At 38.8% G+C, this 23,984-nt stretch overlaps 1 protein-coding gene across 6 annotated transcripts in view; it reads right to left on the bottom strand.

Moving 5' to 3' along the window:
* The window catches only part of FGF13 (fibroblast growth factor 13), a 1,035,235-nt gene that overhangs the window by 17,809 nt on the left and 993,442 nt on the right, over window positions 1-23,984 (bottom strand). For all 6 annotated transcript variants that reach the window (XM_029607781.1, XM_029607784.1, XM_029607783.1 and 3 more), the window contains one exon: window positions 2,346-2,541. In XM_029607781.1, coding sequence (XP_029463641.1) covers window positions 2,346-2,541 — 196 coding nt within the window. The remainder of the gene's footprint in view (window positions 1-2,345; window positions 2,542-23,984) is intronic.

The following is a 23,984-nucleotide window of genomic DNA, read 5'->3' as shown; positions in this document are numbered from 1 at the left end:
ACGTCCTAAAGTGATTCAGATTGGTGCTTTGTTTTTGCTGCAATTTCCTTGCAAATGTTTAATTATAAAAATATGAGGTATATGTATTTTTGAACCAACACAATTGTCAATCTTTTAAGTGATACAATTGTTCTTCGACCTGAAGCTGCATCAGGAAAATGAGATTTATAAGGTTTGTGCTTCTTTGGACTCCCTCTTATTGTATACTAGAAGTTTTCTCTCAAACTTAGCAGTATTATTTCTTTTCACATTTGATGCTTATTTCTTTCTCTGCTTGTGATCCTTCCTCCTCTATTGTGGTGGACTTCAGTAATGGATAATCTTTTTCTCTTGAGATTAAGGATCATATTTGTATGATTTATTATATTTATTTTCTATTTCTTTTCATTCCTTTCCTATCAACATGTATTTCTTGGTTTTGTTATTATAAAATAGCATAAATAAGTTTTAAAAAAATGTATATGGTCCTTGAGAATAGTTTGCAGGGAGCAATCTGACTTGATTGCACCAGTATAAGAAGCCCTTTCTAGCAGCGGTTGGGAGCAGAGCCAAGCAAGCTTCAGAGAAATGATTATGCTTCTTGAACTCTGAAGAAGGCACTGATTGCCAAAACACCACTGGTGTTGGGTCTTGGCTTTCGACATTTGTGGACTAACTATGTTATGACCTAAATAAAGTAAGGTCCTTTATGGGTGTATTGAGCAGTATCACCATCTCATGTTGAGTGCATTGGTTGCAACATAAAGCTAAATATTTTTGGGCTAATTTTCAGAAGCCCGCACGCATGTGGTCGGGCCTTGCACACATTTTCGGAAGGGCCAGCGCATGCACAATACCCCCGTAACGGGCTGAAGTGCTGAGCCTCTCAAAAGGGGCAGGCCGGGACAGCGCTATTCGACGCTGTCCCAGGGAAGCGCATGCCAGCAGTGGGCCAGCACACGGAGATTACTTCTGCTCTCGAAGAGCAGTAAGTAATCCAACAAAAAAACAAAGAAGTAGCTAGGAAGAGGTTAGGGGGAGGAGAGGAGAGGGGAAAGGGTAGGAAGGTTAGATGGGGAAGTTCCCTCCCAGGCTGCTTCTTAATTGGAGTGACTGGAAGGGCACTGGGGAAGCCCTACTCCCGTTGCCGTTCATGGCCTCTTAAAATTCTCCCCCCCCCCCCCCCCCACGCATGGAGGAGGCCATTCGCCCACACATGCATGTGCAGATGTTAAAGTCTGCGTGCGCATGTGCACACGGATATCGTATTTTATAATATGCACACGTGTTATAAAATAGCCGCGTCCGGGTCTTAAAAGTTGTGGGAGAAATCCCATTCACAAACTTTAAAGAAATTTTTAGCTGAGGTACTTGGTTTTCCTGAAGGTGTATTATCAATTAATACTTGTTTCTTCTTTGTTAAGAGTACCCCTAGAGCTGCTATAACAGTACCGATCAATTTAACTAGTTTTCTTGAAAATTCTACTATGGAAGTACTGGAAAGGAATACTTTAATAGTTTCTTTTATCTCCACATTAGATAGCAGTAAATTAATGAAGACTTATTTTCAAAAATATCCTATATCATATTATGGCCAAAATGTGAAACTTTTTCCTGACTTAGCCCCAGTAACTCGTAATAAAAGGCGAGAATTCTTGGCAGTAAGGCAAAGGGTAATTTCTTTAGGTTATTCATTTCAATTGAAATATCCTTGTCAGTGTATTTTAAAAAAAAGAGAATGAATCATTTAGTTTCACAGTTATAGATCAATTACATCAGTTTATTAAAATCGAGCCCTTTGCTTTTAGCTGTTTGCGGGTTCACAATTATCAATGAAATGTGTTTACACATTTCATTTACAAAATAAAAATTTTGATTACAAAACTGGACTACTGTAAATGCCTGATTATAATGGTGCATTCATGTCAGATTGTGCCCCATATTATTCTGGGGGACCATATACATTTTCTGACTAAACTGCATAGGATACCAAAAACTTTCTCTAAGATAATCTGCAGTAGTTTTGAGATAAAAATCTATTTCATGTTTGAATGGTGTTTGTGAGAACAGTCTCCTTCTGGGCTTTCAACATCAATTTGCCATCTTCATGCTTCAAAATATAATTATACAGTTTTATCTATCAGAACATTTGAAGGCAACTGTAAATAAAATTATAGTGCACTGCATATTTTTTTCCCATTCATAATCATAGACACAGGGCCTGATTCACATTTTCTCCCATTCTGTGTCTCAGCCCTTGATAGAGGGAAATAATTTAAATGATTCTATCTGCAGGTTTATTATAAATTTATACACATGAATGCTTAATCAATAATTAATGGAAAATAATGCATAGCAAAGCTTACCTTTCAATGGTTTTGGAAGGAAGTGAGCTGCAGGCTTATTTTTTTTCACATGATTTCCTTTCATGATTTCACCTTCTTTGTTAAGACCCAAATACCATCCCCGGCCAGAATGCTGTCTGTATATCATTGAAGAATATGTCACATAGTAGTTTTCAAATACTGATTCCTTGAACTTGCATTCAGGTGTGAAATGTTCCTGCAAGAAAGCACCAGATCAATATCAACAACTCTGATTTTTAAATCTATAAGTGCAAAGCTCAGCCTGCGTTCACTTTCTCCAGTCTTCCAACACAGTTTTCAACCTTTCGCAATCCAATTATGAAAGACCATTCCTAGGGAGCATAATTTTCAAACAAACTGCCCAGCGGTAACCTCTGCATGCACATTGTTCACATAGACTTTAATGCGTCATTTCAAAGCACACTTACACGCATATGTTTGCTTAGAAAATACTCAGGTAATTGGGTGAGTATGTGCACATCTTCGCTCATGTAACTCTGCCCCTGAAATGCTTGTGATCAGGTTGCGTAACAGCACATGTGTAATGGATTACATGCATACATTCACTCACACACTCAACCCTGGGCTGCTTTAGTACGGTCATTTTCATGCATGAAACCGGTAATGGGAACAAAAAGATGCAGTTTTAATATAGTAAAAACAAATAATAGGTGTTATTATACATATACAATAAATCAACATTCCGTAACTGCATCATACCCTGCTTTTGTTTTTTCTCTATCCCAGATCAGTCATTGTCAAAATAGCGTTCTGGCTACTAACCCGAATCAAAGCCAAATGTTGGGCTATTAGTCTTGTGCTAATCCGGGCCACCCTGCCAGGTGAGGCAGCTGTACCCTAAGGTGTCCTCCTGCCGATACACCATAATGTGCAGTATTGCCAGGTCATAATGAATCATCAGAGATCCTCCTGTCTGAGGTGATGCTAGGTTGTATAAGTATTTCAGATCCTTAGGCTGATCTTTGCTGTGCGGCAGTAGCACTCAAAGGACTGAACTTCTTGGACTGTTTGAGATTGAGGCCAACTCACCTCTTGACTGATCCCAAGGTGGGGGTTATGAAGCATTCTCTCCCCACTAACTGCTGCAGAAGCAACCCACTTTTTGTCTCCTCAACACTCTATTCCTATTTATTTTATTTATTTATTTAAAGGCTTTTATATACCGGAGTTCATGTACTAGTACATACCACTTCGGTTTACACAGAACCAATATTGGAAAATTCTGACCTCATGTTTAAAGTTTAAAATTCTTTTAAACTTTAAAGTTTAAACTTTTAAACTTTTAAAGTTTAAACTTTTAAAGTTTAAAGTTTAAACTTTTAAAGTTTAAAGTTTAAAATTCATGTTTAAAATTCTGACCTCATGTTTAAAGTTTTGCTTTTTGGAGTGGGAAGAAGGCAGCAGAAACTTCTCTGTCTACTAAATTATCTGCAAATAGTTTTGTTCAAGCTTTTGATACCAAATCAAGTAATATTCGTGCAGAGTTTTTCTCAAGTGACTCATCACTGACCTCTTCATGTTCTCTAGAGGTTACAACCCCACTGCAAGATAGCAGTCCCTTAGTAAGTTGTTTGCCTTTAACAAAATTTCCACACCTGGTTTACAGTTACCCCTAAAGCAAACGAACGCCACTACATCTATTTTAGATCCAATGCCATTCAAATTTGTTGAGAATCCTGATCTAGGTCTCACTCATGTGTTAGCTGATATTGTAAATGCTAGTTTACAGTCTGGTGTTTTGCCAGAAATGCTTAAGACTGCAGTTATAAGTTCTGTACTAAAAAGCAGAATCTTGATCCTAACCTGCCCAAAATCTATCGGTCTATTTCAAATTTTCCCTCTCTATCTAAAGTTATTGAGAAGGATGCTCAGGCTTAACTTTTCAGTTTCTTGGAAAATACTGCATTACACCTCAAGCAATGTGGATATAGAAGAGTCTACAGCACTGAAGCAGCTCTCACAGCACTTGCACAGAGATCACCTCACATTTGGATAAGGAAGGCAGTAATTTTAGTATGTTTAGATATGAGCACCGCATTTGATACAGTAGACCACCAGCTTATACTAAACCAATTGCATAACATACATATGCATGACTCTGCTTTACTTTGGTTCAAATCCTTCTTAGAAGGTCCATCATACCAGGTCACCTGGAATTCTTTTTTATCGTCATTGAGTAGCTTGGGATATAGTGTTCCTCAGGGAACTATACTCTCTCCAATTCTTTTCAATTTATACCTTGTATCACTAGCAACATTAATTCAGAGTCTACACTACTCCAGTTTTTTCTATGCAGATGACATTTAGGCTATTGCAAAATGTGATCAATCTCTCTTGTTGAGTTCAATGACTGTATTTGGATTTTCAGAAAGCGTCTAACAAAGTCCCTCATGAGAGACTTCTAAGAAAATTAAAAAGCCATGGGATAGATTGTGATGTCCTTTCGTGGATTGCAAACAGATTAAAAAACAGGAAACAGAGAGTAGGATTAAATGGTCAGTCTTCTCAGTGGAAAAAAAGGTAAACAGTGGAGTGTCTCAGGGATCTGTACTTGGACTAATGCTTTTCAATATATTTATAAATGATCTGGAAAGGGATACGACAAATGAGGTGATCAAATTTGCAGATGTCACAAAATTATTCATAGTAGTTAAATCACATGCTGATTTTGATAAATTGAAGGAGAACCTTCTGAGACTGGAAGATTGGACGTCCAAATGGCAGATAAAATTTAATGTGGACAAGTGCAAGGTGATGCATATAGGGAAAAATAACCCTTGCTGTAGTTACATGATGTTACATTTCATATTAGCAGCTACCACCCAGGAAAAAAATCTAGTTATCATAGTGGATAATACCTTGAAATCATTAGCTCAATGTGCTGTGGAAGTCAAAAAAGCAAACATAATCTTGGAAATTATTAGGAAGGGAATGGTAAATAAAATGAATAATGTCATAATGCTTCTGTATTGGTCCATAGTGAAACAACACTTTGAGTACTGTGTGCAATTCTGGTCACCACATCTCAAAAAAGATATAGTTGCACTAGAAAAAGTGCAGACAAAAGCAACCAAAATGATAAAGGGGATGGAAAGGCTAAAGAGATTAGGGCTATTCAGCCTGGAGAAAAGATGGCTGAGAGGGATATGATAGAGGTCTACAAATCATGAGAGGACTAGAACAGCTGAATGCGATTTCAGTTACTTATTCTTTCAGATAATAGAAAGACTAGGGGAGCACTCCATAAAGTTATCAAGCAGTACATTTAAAACAAATTGCAGAAAATTCTCTTTCACTCAATGCACAAATGAGCTCCGGAATTTGTTGCCAGAGGATGTGTTTAGGACAGTTGGTGTAGCTGGGTTTAAAAAAGGTTTGGATAAGTTCCTGGAGAAGTCCAGAAACTGTTATTAATCAAGCTGACTTAGGGAATAGCCACTGCTATTACTGGCATTAGTAGCAATGGATCTATTTAATGTTTGGGTACTTGCCAGGTACTCGTAACCTGGATTGGTCACTGTTGGAAACAGGATGCTGGGCTTGATGGACCCTCGGTCTGACCCAGTTTGGCAACTTCTTATCTTCTAAACCAAAGTCTATGACTGGCTGAAATTATTAGTTTAAATTTAATCCTAGCAAGTTGGAGATGCTGTGATTCCATCTCCTATCATGGTTAGCAATCCTATTCAGGTTAAAGAGATCCTCATCGTTCTTGATTTTAGAACAGATTTATCATTAACTTTAGGGGTCATCACATTTCTCATTAGTGCAGAGTTCATATTTTTCTGCAGATGTATCCATTGACTTAGGCCATTTTTGATTCTTCCAATTTAAAAACTCATGCTCTTATTTTAAGTTGGGTGAATGATTGCAGCACCTTGTCTCACATTACATCATACTAGAAGACTTTAAATGAATTTTATTAACAACAAATATGATCATGCCACTCCTTTACTTCAGGATCTGCATTGGCTCCTTATTTCCTTTTGCATCCTATTTAAAATAGGATGCCTCACTTTCAAAGTCTTATGTTAGGGGATTCTTATAATATTTTATCATCCTGGGCACATACTCCAATCTTCTCAGCAGGAGTTATTAGTTTAATGATCACATAGAAACATGAAACTAGATGCAGAGAGATTCTCTTATCTTGCACCTAATCTCTGGAATTCTCTTCCATTATCTTTACATCTTGAAAAAGATTACCTGAAATTTAGGAATGCATTAAAGACTTGTTTTCCAAACTTTTCATTTGGACTAATTGTTTTTTACTCTGCAGATGCCTTGCTTGCTTGGTTTTTCAGAGGTCTTACTCTTTCTTTTATGCTTTCTCTTTTGTTGCATATGATTATATTGTGTTATTTTATGTTTGATATCCTTTTATGATAGGTTGGCCTATTTTTAACTTGTTTGATATGCTATTTTATATACTAATATTTTGTCTTTTCACTTTCTGTATGCATTTTGCATGTTTTAATACAATTTTGTTTATGATGTCCTGTTTTTGCCTTTTTTATTTTATATTTTCATTTTGTTTTATTTGTTTTACTACTGTGTCAATATTCACTTGTATATCACTTAGAGACTAAGGGGTAGATTTTAAAAAGGTGCGTGTGGGCGTACATGTATGTGCACAACCTTATGTTTGAGGTTCTTTTATGATGATTTTATTGATTTTATTTTGTCTTCGATAGTGTTTTTGTTAGTTGAATTAATGTTTTTTGTACATTGCTTTGTTTCACCAAAGTAATAAATGAGATTAATTAAGTACTAAATAAAATAAACTAAAGAAAATCTTCAGTGGCAGCAAAGAAGAGATCTCTGTCTCACCAAGCTGCATCTGAGGACCTTTCAAGGGTTGCCACTAGTGACACTGCATTCCTCATCCCTGATTGGCCAGGTAGGCCTGATCTGATTTCTCCACTGTAGCAATGATCTTGCTGGTATGAGATCTGCAACATGAGGGAAGGGCATGTCAATCATTTTGGGTTATCCCCTTGCTCCCTTTATCCAGTTACCCTCAGTAGGCTAGAAAACTGCAGTGTGCACATATAGTTCTGATCTGATAGCCAGTAATGGAGCACTTCCTTTCTTAAAGGTGAATTTTAAAAGCCCGGTACACAAATCATGTAGGGAATGCACGCAGAAGTTGGGCTGGTGTGGGCCAACCAAATTTTCAAAGCCACCCAGATACACACGTTGTGCACACATCAAAAGTTTTTAAAAAGGGGCAGGGGAATGGACATTTTGGGACATGGCCAAGAGATATACATGTAAATATTTACTCGTCCAGGGGCATGTAAATTTACTTCTGCTAGGGACGAGGTGTAAGTCAAAAAATAAACAGAAATAATTATTTCTCAGGGATTTAAATGTTCTGGGGTAATTGGGAAAAGTGAAGACTATCAAACCAGAGGGGTTTGGGGGACCTAGCTGTTAACTGGGAAAACTGGTAGAGAAACTGGGAGTGAAACTGGAAATGGTGTGGACTCACACCCCTTTTAAAATTCCCTTTCATGGTAGAAGCGAAATTTACGCTCTTGGGCGTGCGCCCACTTAAAATTGGGTGCACATATGTGCATGGTCAGACTATTTTATAACATATGTGCATATATGCATGCAAGTCATAAAATGGCCGCTTATCTGAGCTCGTGCTGATGCACACATGCTAAAGAACGCCTGCGCACCAGTTTGAAAGTTACTGTCCCTAATGCTTGAAACAGAAGGAAATCCCTGTCCCTTTGCTCTTTCTATCAAGGCCCAACAACTCAATGCTAAAGAATATGCCTGTGATTTCCATGCTAAACAGCAATGCTTGGAATAAAAATGCAATCCCTCAGTCGTATCAGGCTCTGTCGTCTAATCTCTCACTAGCTGTTAATATTTTATAGCAACCTTCTTTCAGCTTTAAAACAAGTCAGTCATATCATTTTGCTGATTGACTCTAAGCCTTAATTCTTAATTAGCAATTACTTATTTTACGCAATGCAAGGATTATATCATAGGAATTGAGCTGCTAAATCAACATCTCTCATCTTGAATTTACTTTTGTTTCTGTGATGAGCAGAATGTAAATCACATGCTGTCTTCACTCATATATTTATAGCTAGTTAATTCCCTAAATCAATGACTTTTCAAGTTACTTTGTTGTTCATATTCAAAAGGATTTGTCTGGCTTAGTTTGAGATTTAGCTGGACTAACCAAAGGATTAAATATTATGTCATTACCTGGTTAACATGTATCTTGATAAAAACAAGGTGGTCCGGGAGTACTCTGGTGGCAGGGATTCAGCTTAGATGGGTATGGCTGAATATCAATGCTTCTCAGCTAACTTTAGCCAGGTAAGTCTGGCCATAGGGGAAAGCAGGTCAAAAGTATCTGGGTATGCATACCCAGATAAATTTAAACCTAAATGTCTATAAGCTGAATATAGTCAGTTAATTAAAAAAACCCCAAAAAGCCTTTAGGTAAGTAGGCCAGATCCCTTACTTCCTACCCCCAAAAATACTTTTTAAAAATGTCATTTAGGGTCAGATCTCCCCAGCATCTCAAAATAATTTAAAGAAGACATAGCCCTTAGCATCTTAAGGTTTCCTCCCCCACTGTATGATATTAAAATGAAGTACCTGGTTCTAGGCCCCCTACTGCCCCCAACCCATTCAGTATCCCTACCCTCACTCTTTTTCTCTATCTAGAACCCCCTCACCTCCCCCAAAAAAAACCGAATCGTGAGCTGGGAGCAATGCTATGTGTGACAGGTATTGCAGTAAGTGTTGCCACCTGGATCAGCCTTGGAGGTTCAAGACGATTTCCAGATGGGGTGGTGGGGTGAAAGGTTTGCATCTTTTTGAAAGGTGGGGCTGCTAAGGTTTGCATCTTTTTGAAAGGTGGGGCTGCTAAGGTTTGCATCTTTTAATTATTTTGGGGGGCTGGGGAACATTGATATTCAGCCCTACCCAGCTAAGTTGAGTCCCTGCCCCCAGAGCACTCACCAACAATTTTTTTAAAGGATTTTGGGCTGTAGGGTGGAGGATCAGGCCTACTTAACTGAAAGGCGTTTTTTTTGCACTTATCCCGCTATATTCACAATTTTGGATTTGTATAGCTCATTGCAACAAGTACATGTTATTTGTTTTATTAAATACTATATCATTTTTATCTTTATTAAGCCATTATGTCCCAATTGTTTTTAAGAAGCTGTCCTCTAAATAGGACACTGGGATCTAATGGGTTAAGGATTTGTTAATCGCTTATGCAATGCGATCTCTAAGCGATGTATAGCTAAATACACACATAATAAAGATAAAAATGACAAATGATAATGTATAAACATGTCATACAAATGTTTAAAATAAACATGCATAATAAAATACATTAAAATTCAGAAATAAAATGGTTAAAAAAATAAATGCATATATAAAATGAATAAAATGTATTAAAAACAGAGTAATAAAATCAAAAGTAAGCCTGCCTGAATAAATAAGGTTTTAGATCTGTATGAAAAGCTTTAAAACTTTCCCCCTGACATAATTCCTGTGGCAACAGGTTCCAAAAGGAAGAGCCTGTGACTGAGAAGGCACATTTCTCGAGTACTTGCCAATTGAGTCTGCCTCACAGAGGGATTTTGCTGTGGTATTTATGAGATCTAGACATAGCATTCAACACGGTAACTCATTTCATCATGGTAAATTGTCTTCATACTTTGGGAATAAAAGACATGTCTGTCTTGTTTTCTGTCCTCTTGAGGGTCAATCTCAGTGGTGGTAGTGATGGGGCAGTTTTCCTCCTCTCCTCAGCAACTGAATTATAGTGTCCCACAAGGGGCCATTTTGTCACCCGTTCTTTTTGATTTGTATCTGCTTCCATTGGCAAAACTGATTGGAGGGGATTATCTTTTTAATGTAGGCAGTTGTGTATCCTTTTGGGGAAGGATATAGATCGAGCAGTGTTAGAGTTAAATCAGTATCTCAGTAGGATCTCCTGATGGATAAGAGTAAATAAATTAAAGCTGAACCCATCCATATTTGAGATCTGATGAGCTAGAAAAGTCTCATGAATGATATCTTTATTCCCTGATCTGTTGGATGGTATTCAGTTAGTTCATATTGACTTTGTACATATCATACTGTAGGTGTCTTAGTAGATTCAGGTTTGAGGATGAAGAAGCACATTTTTGTTGTGACAAAGTGTTCTTTTTTAAAATTTGCATTTAATTAGGCAAATCAGACTATTCTTAGAAAAGAATAATGTGGCAACAATACTCCAGCCATTAATTATTTGACACATTCACTACTGTAATATAGTATACTTGGGTTTACCTAAGGAAGATGATCCATAGACTTTAGCTGGTACAGAACAAAGTTGCCTGGATTGTGGCTATTTTCAAACCTTCATTTTGATCTGAGTCTGATCATGTTTCTCTCAAGGTTTTTAAATGGGTTTTCAGATCCTTACACAATTTTGACAAATTTACTGGAATATTGTGCTCCAAATAGAACACTTAGGACTTCTCAGGAGATTATTCTTAATTTACCTTCCTTGAAATAAATTAGCTGTGGTTCTCAACCTTTTTCCCATCGTGACACACCTGACAGACCACACTCACATGTGTGACACACTGCTCATTACAATTTATGGCGGAAATAAAAAATAAAGGTCCAGTATTATTTTTATTGTTAAGAATGACACAAGGAAAAGATACATATTCTGTCTGAACAGAAATTGCATAATCAGTAAACATCCCACACCAAAACACCACCAATTTCCAGCACTTAACAGTAACCACCTTACCTGAGAAAAGGCAACACTGAAAATATTACACCAGGCCTTAAGACACCAATATATCTCCTATTAGGAAAACGGACCAAGTCAGGCTGCTATAGAGCCCTACACAGAAACTACATGCCAGCAGAAAACCTCTCCTGAATCACATGTGCTGACCCTCACCTACCAAAGAATAAAGAGACCAAAATGCATAACTAGAAGCATGCAGACAAAAACTGAATTGGAAACCGCAACAAGCCAGAGTCTCTGTATGCAGTGCAACAAAGGAAAAAAGAAACATGACCCATCCTTATAAAACAAATCAAGAAATATAAAATCAGTAGCAGTAAACCATACTAACAAAAAGAACAGATTATTTCAAAACAGCGGATGAATGGAATATCCAATAATTAAAAACTCATATCAAAAATTTCTAGATACCAATAAAATATTTCAAAATAGCAGACACAAAGACCCAGTAATGAAAAATAATGATACAAAAAATGTTTTGCTCTGCATACCTGGGAACGTTTGATATCCAGGTGCCCTGAGATTGTTTTGAATTAGCAGGAGGAGGGATGGTTTGCTTGCAACTTTCTCCTCTCTCTCTCTCTCTCTCACACTGGCTCTCAGTCACTCACATATACACGTGCTTTTTCTCTCTCACTTATATAGACTCTTAATTACACATTTACACACATGCTGCCTATCTTTTCAGGCTTACACACACAGGCTTTCAATCACACACATACATGCTGTCTTCTTGACTCACACACAGACTCTCATTCACATGCTTACAAACATTCTCTTTCTCTCATTTACACACAGGCTCTCAATCACATACTTCCTCAACTAAACCAGCTCTCAATCACACACAAACATGCTCTCTCTTTCATTTACACACAGGCTCTCAATCACATACTCACCTGTTCTCTCAACTAAACCAGCTCTCAATCACACATGCTCTCAATCACATACTCACATGCTCTCAATCACACACAGGCACACATGCTCACCTAAACCAGCTCTCAATCACACACATACTCTCTTTCCCATGTACAGGCTCTCAATCATTCACATACATGCTACCTCACTCACACACACACAGGATCTCAAACACACATGCTTGCTCATTCATGCACTCTCCCCCCCCCCCCCCCCCCCAAATAGCGGCGGCAGCAGCAGCCTCCTCCACTTCGAAAGCTAAAGGCAGCAGCAACCGACTTCATTTTCAGCCCTCGCAGAAAAAGGAGTCCCATCGGCTGCGGGGGCTGACGTTCTTCTTTGTTTTTCTCTGAACCATGCTGTTCATTCCTCAGGCCGCGCCTCTCTTCTCTTCTTCGGGCCGATGCTGCCTGCACTAGCATGGTCTCTTCTTCCCGTGCACGCATCTGCTGCTCACCACTTCCTTCCGGGCCATGGGGGGGGGGGGGGGGGGCGGGAAGAAGGCAGAATGCTGGTGCCACTGATTCCAGCTGTCCTGCCACGTTCCACCCGGGCTATCAGCATTTTAAGCCCGGGCGGAGGACCTATTTCACTTGGGTAGGGGGAGCAGCTGGGTCAGTGGGGGACCGGGAAGTGTAGCGACACACCTGCGTGCTCTTGGTGACACACCAGTTGAGAACCACTGGATTAGAGGGTACAAGGAAAATATTTTACTATATGGGGCCATCTATGTAGAATTTGCTTCCTAAAGAAACTAGGACATTAGATGACTATCCAGTTTTAGAAAAAATGATCTATACTTTTTAGAACAAACTTTGACTAGTCTATAGTCGATGCATAATCCTAGTATATTGTTTTGCTTGCTTGGTTTGCAGAGAAATGTTTTGATAATTTATATGTGTTATTAATATTGTTCACTTGTTTTAATCATGTATCTCTTGTTTGTTATGTTGTTGTGTTTGTTGTGGACAGTTTTATGTTATGATGATTTATATGTATTGTTAATTTTACAATTTATTGTTTTATTGTAAATATTACTCATTGCATATCTATGTGTAAAAATGTTTTTGTTTGCAATTTTGTTATATTATTGCTTTGCTATGATGAAGCAGCCTATTCATTATTTATTTATTTAAAAGTCTTCTATACCGATGTTAGTCGAAACATCACCTCGGTTTACATGGAACAAAAGCAACGGAAATTACAAGTAACAGGGGAAGGGTAAGGGGTACAAAAAACCAATAGGAGAGCAGAGAAGCATAGGAACAAACAACAAGTGAACTATAATGTCATAAGAACAAGGTCATAGTCAAATTCAGGTCATGATCCATCACAATTCAATATTCATCAAGGGTGTTGGGGAAAGGCTTGTTTGAATTTCATCTAATAAATGAGAGGAAAAGAAACCTCTTATGTACAGAACACTATTACTTACTTTTATCAATTGGGCATTTTTTTTGTCTCCATTTGGACCTTTGTATTCTAATCACCTATTCTGTCTTCCTTTGTTTTTCCTGCTAATTCTGCCTGTGTTTTTAAAGATTTTTTGAATGCTATGGGACAGATTTTCAAAGCCCTACGCGCGTAAATCCGGGAGGATGTTTCAGCATAGCCTAGAATTCAGGCAAATATTATGGTTTCCACCTCTGTTTAGCAGAGCTCCTTGTGATGTTTCCTTCTAGTCTCAACTTGTACATCAGTATTTTTCTTATTATATCTTTATTGGTTTTAATAGATTACCATAAATCAAAAAAGCTTAAGAAAAAAGATAACATAGGGAAGCAAGACCTGCAGCTCGCTACAGCCTCCCCTCCCCCCCGTACAAATCACAGGACACCTCTATGGCTTTTAAAACAAGGCCACAGTTTATTGCATAACATAGTCCTAGCCCCTCCAACTTATTATACAATCAATACAAAACACTGCCCCGCCCCTCTCCTCCTCCTTGATCCACTTCACTTACCACCACGTCCCAGTGGTAAGGCTAAGCCATCTCACCCCTATCTATAACTCCCACTGCTGCCCCAGCGAGGGTAAGTGCATGGCCTGAGCATCAGCCCCCCCTTGCTCATAGGCCATCCCATGTAGCAGCCCCAAACTACATAAGATTCACCCCCCTCCCCCAATGCCCTTTACAATACTAACACTTCACCACTTAGGGCTCGGGTTTCCGTCCCCACTGCGACCATTAACACCAACAGTAATCAAAGGCTCACCATTACATAAACAGCTTAAAGGGAGGGAGAGAGGGAAAGCAGGATCTGCTCTTCACCTCGCTGCCGAGCGCTGACTGCGGTAGGGAGCCGCGCCAAAACACGACGCTCCAGTGAGGTAACCAATGGCGAGGCAGCAATTCAAATTGTTGCCATCGCCGCCGGTTACCTCCCCACCCCCCCTCCTCCAACCCGCTGCCTGCACTTTCCCCATGTTAAAGGCGGCAGCGCAAGACAAGCTCACGCCGCCGTAACTTACAATCATATAGAACAATAATCAAATCGAGCATTTATTTCTTTAATACCTTTCAAGGAAGGCAGGCAAGGAGTTACAACTGGTTTAACTTTATGACAGTAAGATTTAAAGCAGCATGCAGGTGCACATGTGTGTATATTCGTCAGCCCGTGACCAGGGACACGCCCATTTTAAAGCATAAAGGTGTATATGTGCGCATATTATAAAATAGGCAGACCGCGCACACATGTGCGCACAATTTTACGTGGATGCACGCCTGTGCATTCAAATGCCACTTCTATCTTGTAAGTGGGGGGATTTTAAAAGACGTGCACTCTGACACCATGGCCCGTTTTCCCAGTTCGTTCCCAGTTTGCCCAGTTAAGGGATAGGACTTCCAATCCTCCCTAGTTTAATACTCTTCCTTCCCCTCTGTTAGATCTGACCCTTAAAACCCCACTGATCTGTCTAGATTTTTTTGTTTTATGTTACACATCATCCATAGTAAAAATAAAGTTATGTGGCAGAGAACCCCAGCACGCGCCAGTGCGCATAAGTATTTATGCACAATTTTCAACTTTATATCCAGGAAGGCTTATTCCCTGCCCAGACCACACCCATACCCCACCCTTTTTTGGAACTTTTCATTTGTGCATGCAGTGGCAAGCACTCGTGTATCTGGTCAGCTTTTAAAATCTGCTCGGCGTGCACTGGTCTGACATATTTGTGTATCCCCTAATTTTGGCATGCGTCAGGCTTTTAAAATTCACCTTTATATATGGACCTCAAATCCCTCTAATCTCATCTATTTTTGGCTAGGAGTCTTATCCTAAAGGAAACGCTCCGAGCAGCAGGGATGAAGAAAAACAAATTTGTTAGCAGGAAGTGAACACTTACATTGAAACTTCAATAATATGTGCCATCAATATCCAAATCGTTGTTTCATTTGAAGAATACTTTTCCTCCTGACTTGGGTCATCTTAGAAACATCAGAACAAATTTGTAGTTTTTGCCCACAAACAATTCTTGTTTGAATTTAAAATACTGACATATTATCAGGGCTTTGTCACATTCAGATAGAAAACCTTGTACCTCATTATTAAGCTACAGTAAGGCACTTATTTCCTCTTCTGTTTGTTTTCTCCTTCCCTTCTTTCCTAGTTTGAAAGAAATAACAGGCTAATTTCATTGCTTGCTAAAAGCTTTGCTAAAATGTGTTGGTTTAGTGTTAGGGAAGGAGAGAAAATGTTTGCTTTATTTACTCTTTGTAAGGGAAACACATTTTTGGAAAGCAGAGTGTTAGATGGGTGACTGAGAACCCTATTATGACATTAGAGTGAAACCGTGGAACTGTCTGTTTTGCATCTATGAAGAGAAGTGTAGACAGTTTTAGGTACACAATTTTCTTTCATCCTGTTAAAGATGGTGCTCTAGACTTCAGTAAAATAACAGAATGTACTCTCCTAAATGATGACAACTTGGCCACTGATCAGATTTAGCAATCCAACCACAGTTTTACTGACGTCAAAGGATGTACAGTAGAAATTCACAATGGAGGGGAGCAAACTGGTGGATATCTTGTAGATTTCTTGCAAAACCGAATACACGGTATACAAAACATGTTAAAATAAAAAAATAAATAAAATACATATTTTAGCAAAAGGTACTTTGTAGTAATTCCTTTGCAGTTGTTTTAAGTTATTCAAATATAACTTCCAAATAGAACAGTTATTTATTACAATTATAAGGGTTCAAGATAAGAATGTAAGAGAAACACAGTGCTTTTCATAATAAGTACTGCAACAGATGAGTTAAAAAGCTGGAGCCTATTACACCAGGAAAATGTAAAACGGGCAGCCGTAGAGCAGTTTCTTGTTAAAACTGAATTGTTTTGAGTGCATTCTGCCGTTTCTGAGAGAAAGGGAGCACGGGGAGATGGGTTGACATGTCATCCACAGCAGAGGCTGCCAGGTGGCAGTGGGAAGTGGAGAGTTGGCTGGCAGTGAGAGGTTTCTGAGCTATCAGGGAGCATTGCTCAATATTGCTCTTGTTCTTCCCTGTTAAAAACCAAAAAATCCAAGAGAAGCTCCTTAGAGAGCTGTTAGGCACTTTTATAGCTGAATATTCTTTTTTTCATTGATTTCTCTTGTTTTAAATGAAGAGAAAAATTTGGGATTCCGCTTTTTCAGCTTTGTGGTATTACTCTGCATCGTCCCCCCTCTCCCTTAGGAAATACGGCAACCAAGTGGGGAAACACGGACCCAATACTTTCCAAGCTTTTTCTTCTTTTACAATGTATGGCTTTTAGTGAAGCTTCGTTTTCCCATTAGTTCTAAAATAACAGAGATAAGCCGTAACAAAGGGAACTGTGTGGTAAGCAAGAGCTACTTTTAGCATGCAAGGTAAATGCAGCTAAAATGTACTGCATGATAAAACAACAGAATGCATGATGGGCTACTAAGCATGCCAAACCTCACTGATGTAGCTGCACTAAAAACAACAGCTACATTAAATTTTAGCTTAGCTACATATGCAAATAAGGTAAATACCAAGATAGTGCGTTAATTAGCCATTACTGTGGTATTTACCAAACTATGGGGGTCATTTATCATAGTGCTATATGGCGTTTTCACATGTGTTAAGGGGTTTTTGCATGTGAAAAACGCCTTTAACGCATACAAAAACGCCTTAACGCATGCGAAAATCACCATAACACATGGTGTGATGCAAATTAGGAAAATGGGAGGACTTTCTGGCCAAGTGGGCTGGCTTCGAAAATTGCCAAGCCATATCGCACAGTTTTACCTACACCTTTTTCATTAAGCTGTGCGATATGGCTTTATCGCACTTTGCGATGTTTTCGCAAATAGCGTTTTCACTATTTTAGTGAGAGAGAGAAAGAGAGAGAGACTAGCTATAAGGCCCTCACCATAGTTAGGTATTAATACCTCTATAGGAAGCCCACCTAGTGACTCGAGGTGAGGTTTAGGTAGGAGTGTAGGGGTTAGGGGTCACTTTGACATTCAGAGTGAGACGTACCAACAGAACAGTACACTCTTAAGATTTGATGTCCTTCGGAGTGAGAAAACTCACCAACATCAAGCTAGGTTGAAAGAACATTGTACAAATCTCATCTTTGGCTCATCCACACAATTGGAGGCTTCATCAAGGCAGGGTTCCCAAATACCCTGAAGCATCCCATCCTAAGACTAGTGAGCAGGAAGAGGAGGAGGAGGTGGGCAGCATGCTTCCATCCTGCTGACTCATGCTTCCTCTTCAAAATGATATTTGGCTGCATCATAGGCCAGCAGTAGGGCAGGAGGACATGGGTGGGGAGCCTGTCTTGACTTTGGCATGGCTTGTCCAAGAATCGGCAGGCAAAGAAAAGGGGAAGGGAGCACAATCAGAGTCAGTATTGCAAGTCTGTGAGGGGATTTTACCTGAGACTAACTGTCCCTTTAACTTTGGGCTGATTAGGCCATGAGAAAAGGAAACTAAACATAGCACTCTGCATGCCATCATTTTAGTACATTATGCACATTAAAAAGGGCAATACAATTGGAAGCTCTGATTTTAACATGCTTTTTAGTATGTAGGTCCCTAAGAGATGTGTTTTTAAAGTTGCGTCTATGAGAGTAACACACCAGCTGCTTGGCAAAACTAGTCATTATCCCATAGATACACTGCATCCTTCTTAAAAATACTGTTAATCAGTAGGAGAGTCATGTTGTTATGAGATTAAATCTTTTCTTGGCATCATATACTGACATTGGTAGCACTGTGCAGTGCCAAAAAAGGTATCTATGCACTGGCATAATTATTAAACATCTTATTGTTTGCAGTGGGAAGCTGGTAAGGATCATAATCTTTTAGACAGCGATATATACATACATGACATAGTCATCCCATACTACATATTTACATCTAATATTATCATATAATTTATTAAAAATTCACTATTTGTATCCTAAACCACAATATTATTTTATCTATTATATAAGGATCCAGATACCAAAAATGGATACTAGTTGTGGTAAATAAATGTAGAATTCATGCTGTTTTCTGTGAAGTCTTAAAATAACACTTTATAGTTTTTGTTCATTCTAGGGCTAGGAATTATCCATGTAACCTACTTACTTTATTTGAGTTTGGGGAGCATGAGTTATTATTTTGCCCTCCAAGTTAAATACCCTGTGGGGCAGTACAGAGAACAATGGGGCACCAGTGTAAAGTTGATTGTTATTAGTTATAATATTACATTGACTGCATGATGCATGGGATATATAGTTTATTTAAATCTTGCATATTCCTTTAATATGATCACAGATGTAGGTAACAAGTAATCTGAAGGTACCTGCACTATATAATGCATTTAGTACATCTATTTATAAATATCAATTAAAGATACCCAGAGTATTTAACAGACATCTTAGCCTTAACTAAAAAGTGAGATGAGAGAAAGTGAACAGACAGAAAAAGGGAGAAAGAAAAGCGGGAGCATACAAAACTTAGCCAATTCTTGACTAAATACATTTTCAGCTTCATTACAATATACATGACTCGCATTATCCATTTTTCAGTTAATACAGAGTTCTTTTGATACCATCAATATCTGTAATTGGCAGAGGATGTAAAATAAACTTTTTTAATAGTGATATCAGTTCAAAATTAAGGGCAAAAGGCTAAAAATGTGCACCATTATCGTCTCATTTAAATATGTAGCAAAACAATAAATGCAGCCCAACTCCATAGGCATCCATGATGAAAATGTATAAAGAAAAGAAACAGATAGTTTTTATTCTTGGTTCTAAAAAAACACTGTCAGAAGCAGAAGTATCTTAAACCAATTTCTAAGTTTCATGTGTGTGTAAAAAAACCTCCTTTCTAAGTCCTCTTTGCATACTGTACTTCCCTTGCCGGTTCTCTTTTATGAACAAAACTATATCAACCAGGCCCACTCTTTTCATAAACAACAAACCTCAGCATTCCATATCTATGGGGCATCATTTTTCACTAAATGAATCCTAGGGTAGCATGCTCTGAAAGTGCTACACAACCCAGTATTGAACAAACTAGAACTGAAGGACACTGGAACAGGGGGAAACCTGACTATCTAGAATTTAAATTATATTTTTAGTAACTCAATTACGGTAAGATTATGGATAGTTGAACTACCCTATCTATGGAAGAGGGTACTGAATGTATATCTAATAGATTCATAGCTTGTTATTATGTAGTCATGTCATAAATGTCATTATTTTATAACACTCGCGCGTTGACGCACTTATGATATAAAATCGGCACATCTGTGTGCATGTGCCGGGAATCTCGCAAGTTTTAAAATTTACCTTTTAGTGAACATGGGGGAATAGAGCATACTGTTTATATTCTGTAAGCTTCTAGAGGCATCAGTTTCCATATGCAGTTGGAAAAATGTTTGAGAGCTGTTACTCTCCACTAACATTTTCCATGGAAAATAGCTGTTGCTGCAGGCTGGCATGAAATGATATGCACAGTCACACATCATTTTATGCCAGCTGATATCATAACCTGTATTACAACTACAGAGTTTTCTGCAAAATGCCAACAGAAGGTTGTATGGCACAGCGCCCCCATCATTTTATTGTTCCGATAAATCAAGAGTTAATAGGGCAGCAGGATGTGGATATGAAAGACATTTTTTCGTCTAGGCAAAAATGATTCTGCAGCCAAAATGCCATTCCTTTGAGAAAATGACTAGATTTATTCTGGACACAATTCAGCCATGCTTAAGTAAGCAGGAGAATGAACTGTCAGGAGCTGCTTCTTGTGTTTTGATCTACTCAGCCGAGCACCTGAAGTGTCCTTGGATGAAGAACACCACAGTGCTGGTATCATCAAAATATCTATTTAACTATATCTTTCACAATGCTTATGTCATCTGAACTTCCAGTCCCACTGTAGAAAACCTTTAGTAATGATCAGGTAATAGAGCATTTTCCTTAACAAAATTTTCACTTGAGGAATTGCAGAGTAAATTCATTTTCTCTTCCTGGTTCCTTTTCAAATTAAAATCAACTTTCATTATATTTTGCAATCCATTATGTTCCTTAATCCAATTTTAACCCAGAAAGGATTGTAGTGAACATGATAATTGATATTGTAATGAAAATAAGCAAGCAGCTAGGAGCTCCCCCTGAAAAAATTATTCTTTTCAAATTATAGTAGTAGCAATTTTTGGCCCGTGGTTCAGTGGCAGTGCTGCACACTGCTATGCGGAAAGACATGGGTTTGAATCCTGGTCAGGTGTTCTGCTCCCTGGATCAGCTGGGAATGCTATAGAAGCATTGTTCACAACCCTAAGTCCATAGTCATCTCTCAATGGGGGCCACGTATTGGTTGTATTCAAGGCCCATAACTTCAGGGTTCTGAAAACAGCTCTGGTGCATGGGTGCCTGGCTGAGGACTTAAAGTAAGTTGGGAGGGATTATATATGAGGGGAGAAAAAAATCACCAGGTAGTTATGAATGAAGACTCATTGTGTCAGATACTGTGCCAATTCTGGTTCTGGTGGAGTCAGAAAACTGAAAGGAGCAGGTGGAAATTGCCTGAGCAAATACAAAAGATTGATACTAATCCTATTAGCTTTCCTATACCCTAGAAAAATTGATGTCAGCAGATATGGACCACTTAATCCACCCAGTCTGCATGTTTGTGCCTGCCTACTGTGCTGCCAAATTTTCAAATAAGAATAATTCACTTTTCAAATCAGGTATTAATAGAAGGACTTGCAGACAATGATCGGTGTTTTCTTATTTCTAATAAGTTAATTTAGCTGAATATAAAAGCATATAATTGCTAATTAAACATTCATATTAGCATTTTCATTCATTGAAATTTTCAAAAATAAATAGGCTCACAGACAAGGAGAAAGTAGAATAGAAGTAACAATAATAGGCCTGATTTTCAAAAGCATTTACACACTTATAAATGGTTTTTTTTACTTATAAATGCAATTTAGTCAAGTATGTGGGCTTTTGAAAATTGCTACAATAGTAGTTACATTTGCACACGTAAATTCTTTAGAAAATTACCCCAATATATATTCAAGTGATACTCAATTGTTCATATTTAATTACATCAGTATTAAGACGTTTTTTAAAATCCGTTTATACTATTGAAAGAGACCAATAATATCCATTGTGTACTGTGCACAAAATTCCTTTTTGTTGTCAGGTGGTTGCAAATGTGGAATGGGACAATTGCTCAGCAGGAAGAGTCTGGAAAAAATGAAGGAAAATGGCACAGTGCAAAAAAAAAAAAAATAACGAGAAAAGATGTGGATAACGTCCAAAACCACACTCAAATTAATGTAGGGGTAGATTTTAAAAAAGTGTGCCTTCGCGTACTTTTGTTGGCGCACCAGGCGCAAACAAAAGTACGCTGGATTTTAGTAGATACGCGCGTAGCCGCGCGTATCTGCTAAAATCCTGGATCGGCACGCGCAAGGCTGCCAATTTTAGGCAGCCGGCGCGCGCCGAGCCGCGCAGCCTGTCTCCATTCCCTCCGAGGCCGCTCCGAAATCGGAGCGGCCTCGGAGGGAACTCCCTTTCGCCCTTCCCTCACCTTCCCCTCCCTTCCTCTACCTAACCCACCCCCCCGGCCCTATCTAACCCCCCCCCCCACCTTTATCCCTGGATTTACGCCTCCCGGAGGGAGACGTAAATCCACGCACGCCAGCGGGCTGCTGGCACGCGGAGACGCGATCCAGGGGCGGTTCCGGAGGGCGCGGCCACGCCCCCGGACCGCCCGGCCCGAAACCACACCCCCGGGCCCGCCCCCGAAACACCGCGTCCCGCCCCCAAAACACCGCGCCGATCGGCCACGCCCCGACACGCCCCGACACGCCCCCCTCGAAAAACCCCGGGACTTACGCGAGTCCCGGGGCTCTGCGCGCGCCGGCGTGCAAGGCCCTGCTCGCGTAAATCCGGGCGGATTTACGCGAGCAGGGCTTTTAAAATCCACCCCAAAACAAACAGGCAGTAGTGGGAGAACTGAAAAGTTTCAGTCCCAAAGCAACAAAAATTGCATTTCTCTTTTAAAACAATTTTCATAGTAAATTCTTTTATTTGGAACCAATATTATATAATGCTTCGATATCCCAAGGCATTTAGTCTCCCGACATGGACCATATTTTGCCATCTGGGTGCCTTGGGAGGGAAAATTCTACAAAATAAATCAAACAAATAAAAGAAAAGACGGCAACATAATTATCAGTAGATATGACCATTTGATCCACCAAAAATGAAGTAGTATTCTGAATCTTATTCAGAAGTCATACATGGATAATTTGGGCTGCTCTGTTATAGGATACATTTTTTTTCACCAGCATGCCAGTGCCATGCCCTAAGACATCTCATGAACATTGAAATAGCCCTGCTTAATCTTAGAAGTATTAAGCTATCCTGGAAATGCTGGGCATATAGGATAAAGTTGTTTTCTGTGTGTGTAGATTATTCACCATAACATTAGCTTATGCCTCAAAGTAATTTGTTGGGTATCATGCGAACTGCAGTAAAGGGTCAGAAGGGAGGGAGAGAATACAGATGGAAAAACGACTATTCATTGAAATAGTAATTATTAAACAAATATATATATTTGCACAGTACTTTCCCTTTGTTTTTCCCCCTCCTCCCCACTACCCAGTTCCCTTATCAGTTTCATTGTAAAGCCCTGTTGGCCAGTTTATGTTACATGGAAACCAATGTGATGTTTGCTTAACGAATGTCGGTATACAAAAATTTTAAATAAATAAAATAAAATAAGCCTGTATATTCTGGTCCTTTACAACTTTATAAGCAAAAAGGGTGAAGCTAATTATACACAATTCTTATAATAGCATTTATGGGCTCAGGGAAGCAGGAACTCATGAGTAAATTGTGGGCACTGAGAAACATTAAAACACCCTTCCACCAAAAAAAAAAAAAAAAGTAACATTAAAAATGCTTAAAAATCAGTAATTTAAAAGTACTTTAATATTCAGAACATTTGGGTTTGCAAGTCCTTCAGTTATCTCGGTAAGCGGACAGATTTTTGTCTTGATTACTGTATGCCTATCTAAAAGAATATTTTTCCCTATTAAACAAGTTGCAAAGAGACTGTATTTTCAAAGAGAATTTGAATTGGGTATTAAGCAGCACAGTGAAAAGCTACTGGCCACACTGTAAGATTTAAAATTGTCTTCTGCAGTTTTTTTTAATCATGAAAATCCCATAGAACTAACACATTTCAGTTTGCAACAATCATAGTTCCCTCCGGGCAGGACATTTTTATATCAGGTATTTGACTACTACTACTTAGCACTTCTATAGTGCTACTCAACATCTGCACCACTGTACAAAAACACGTAAGAGACAGTCCCTCCTCGGTAGAGCTTACAATCTAATCAAGCCAAACAAGTCTAGTGGGCATAAATAGAGAGG

This window comes from Rhinatrema bivittatum, chromosome 6 (genome assembly GCF_901001135.1).
Source record: "Rhinatrema bivittatum chromosome 6, aRhiBiv1.1, whole genome shotgun sequence".
Taxonomy (NCBI): Eukaryota; Metazoa; Chordata; class Amphibia; order Gymnophiona; family Rhinatrematidae; genus Rhinatrema; species Rhinatrema bivittatum.
Note: the sequence above shows the minus strand (reverse complement) of the source record. Positions and strands in the feature narration are given on the sequence as shown.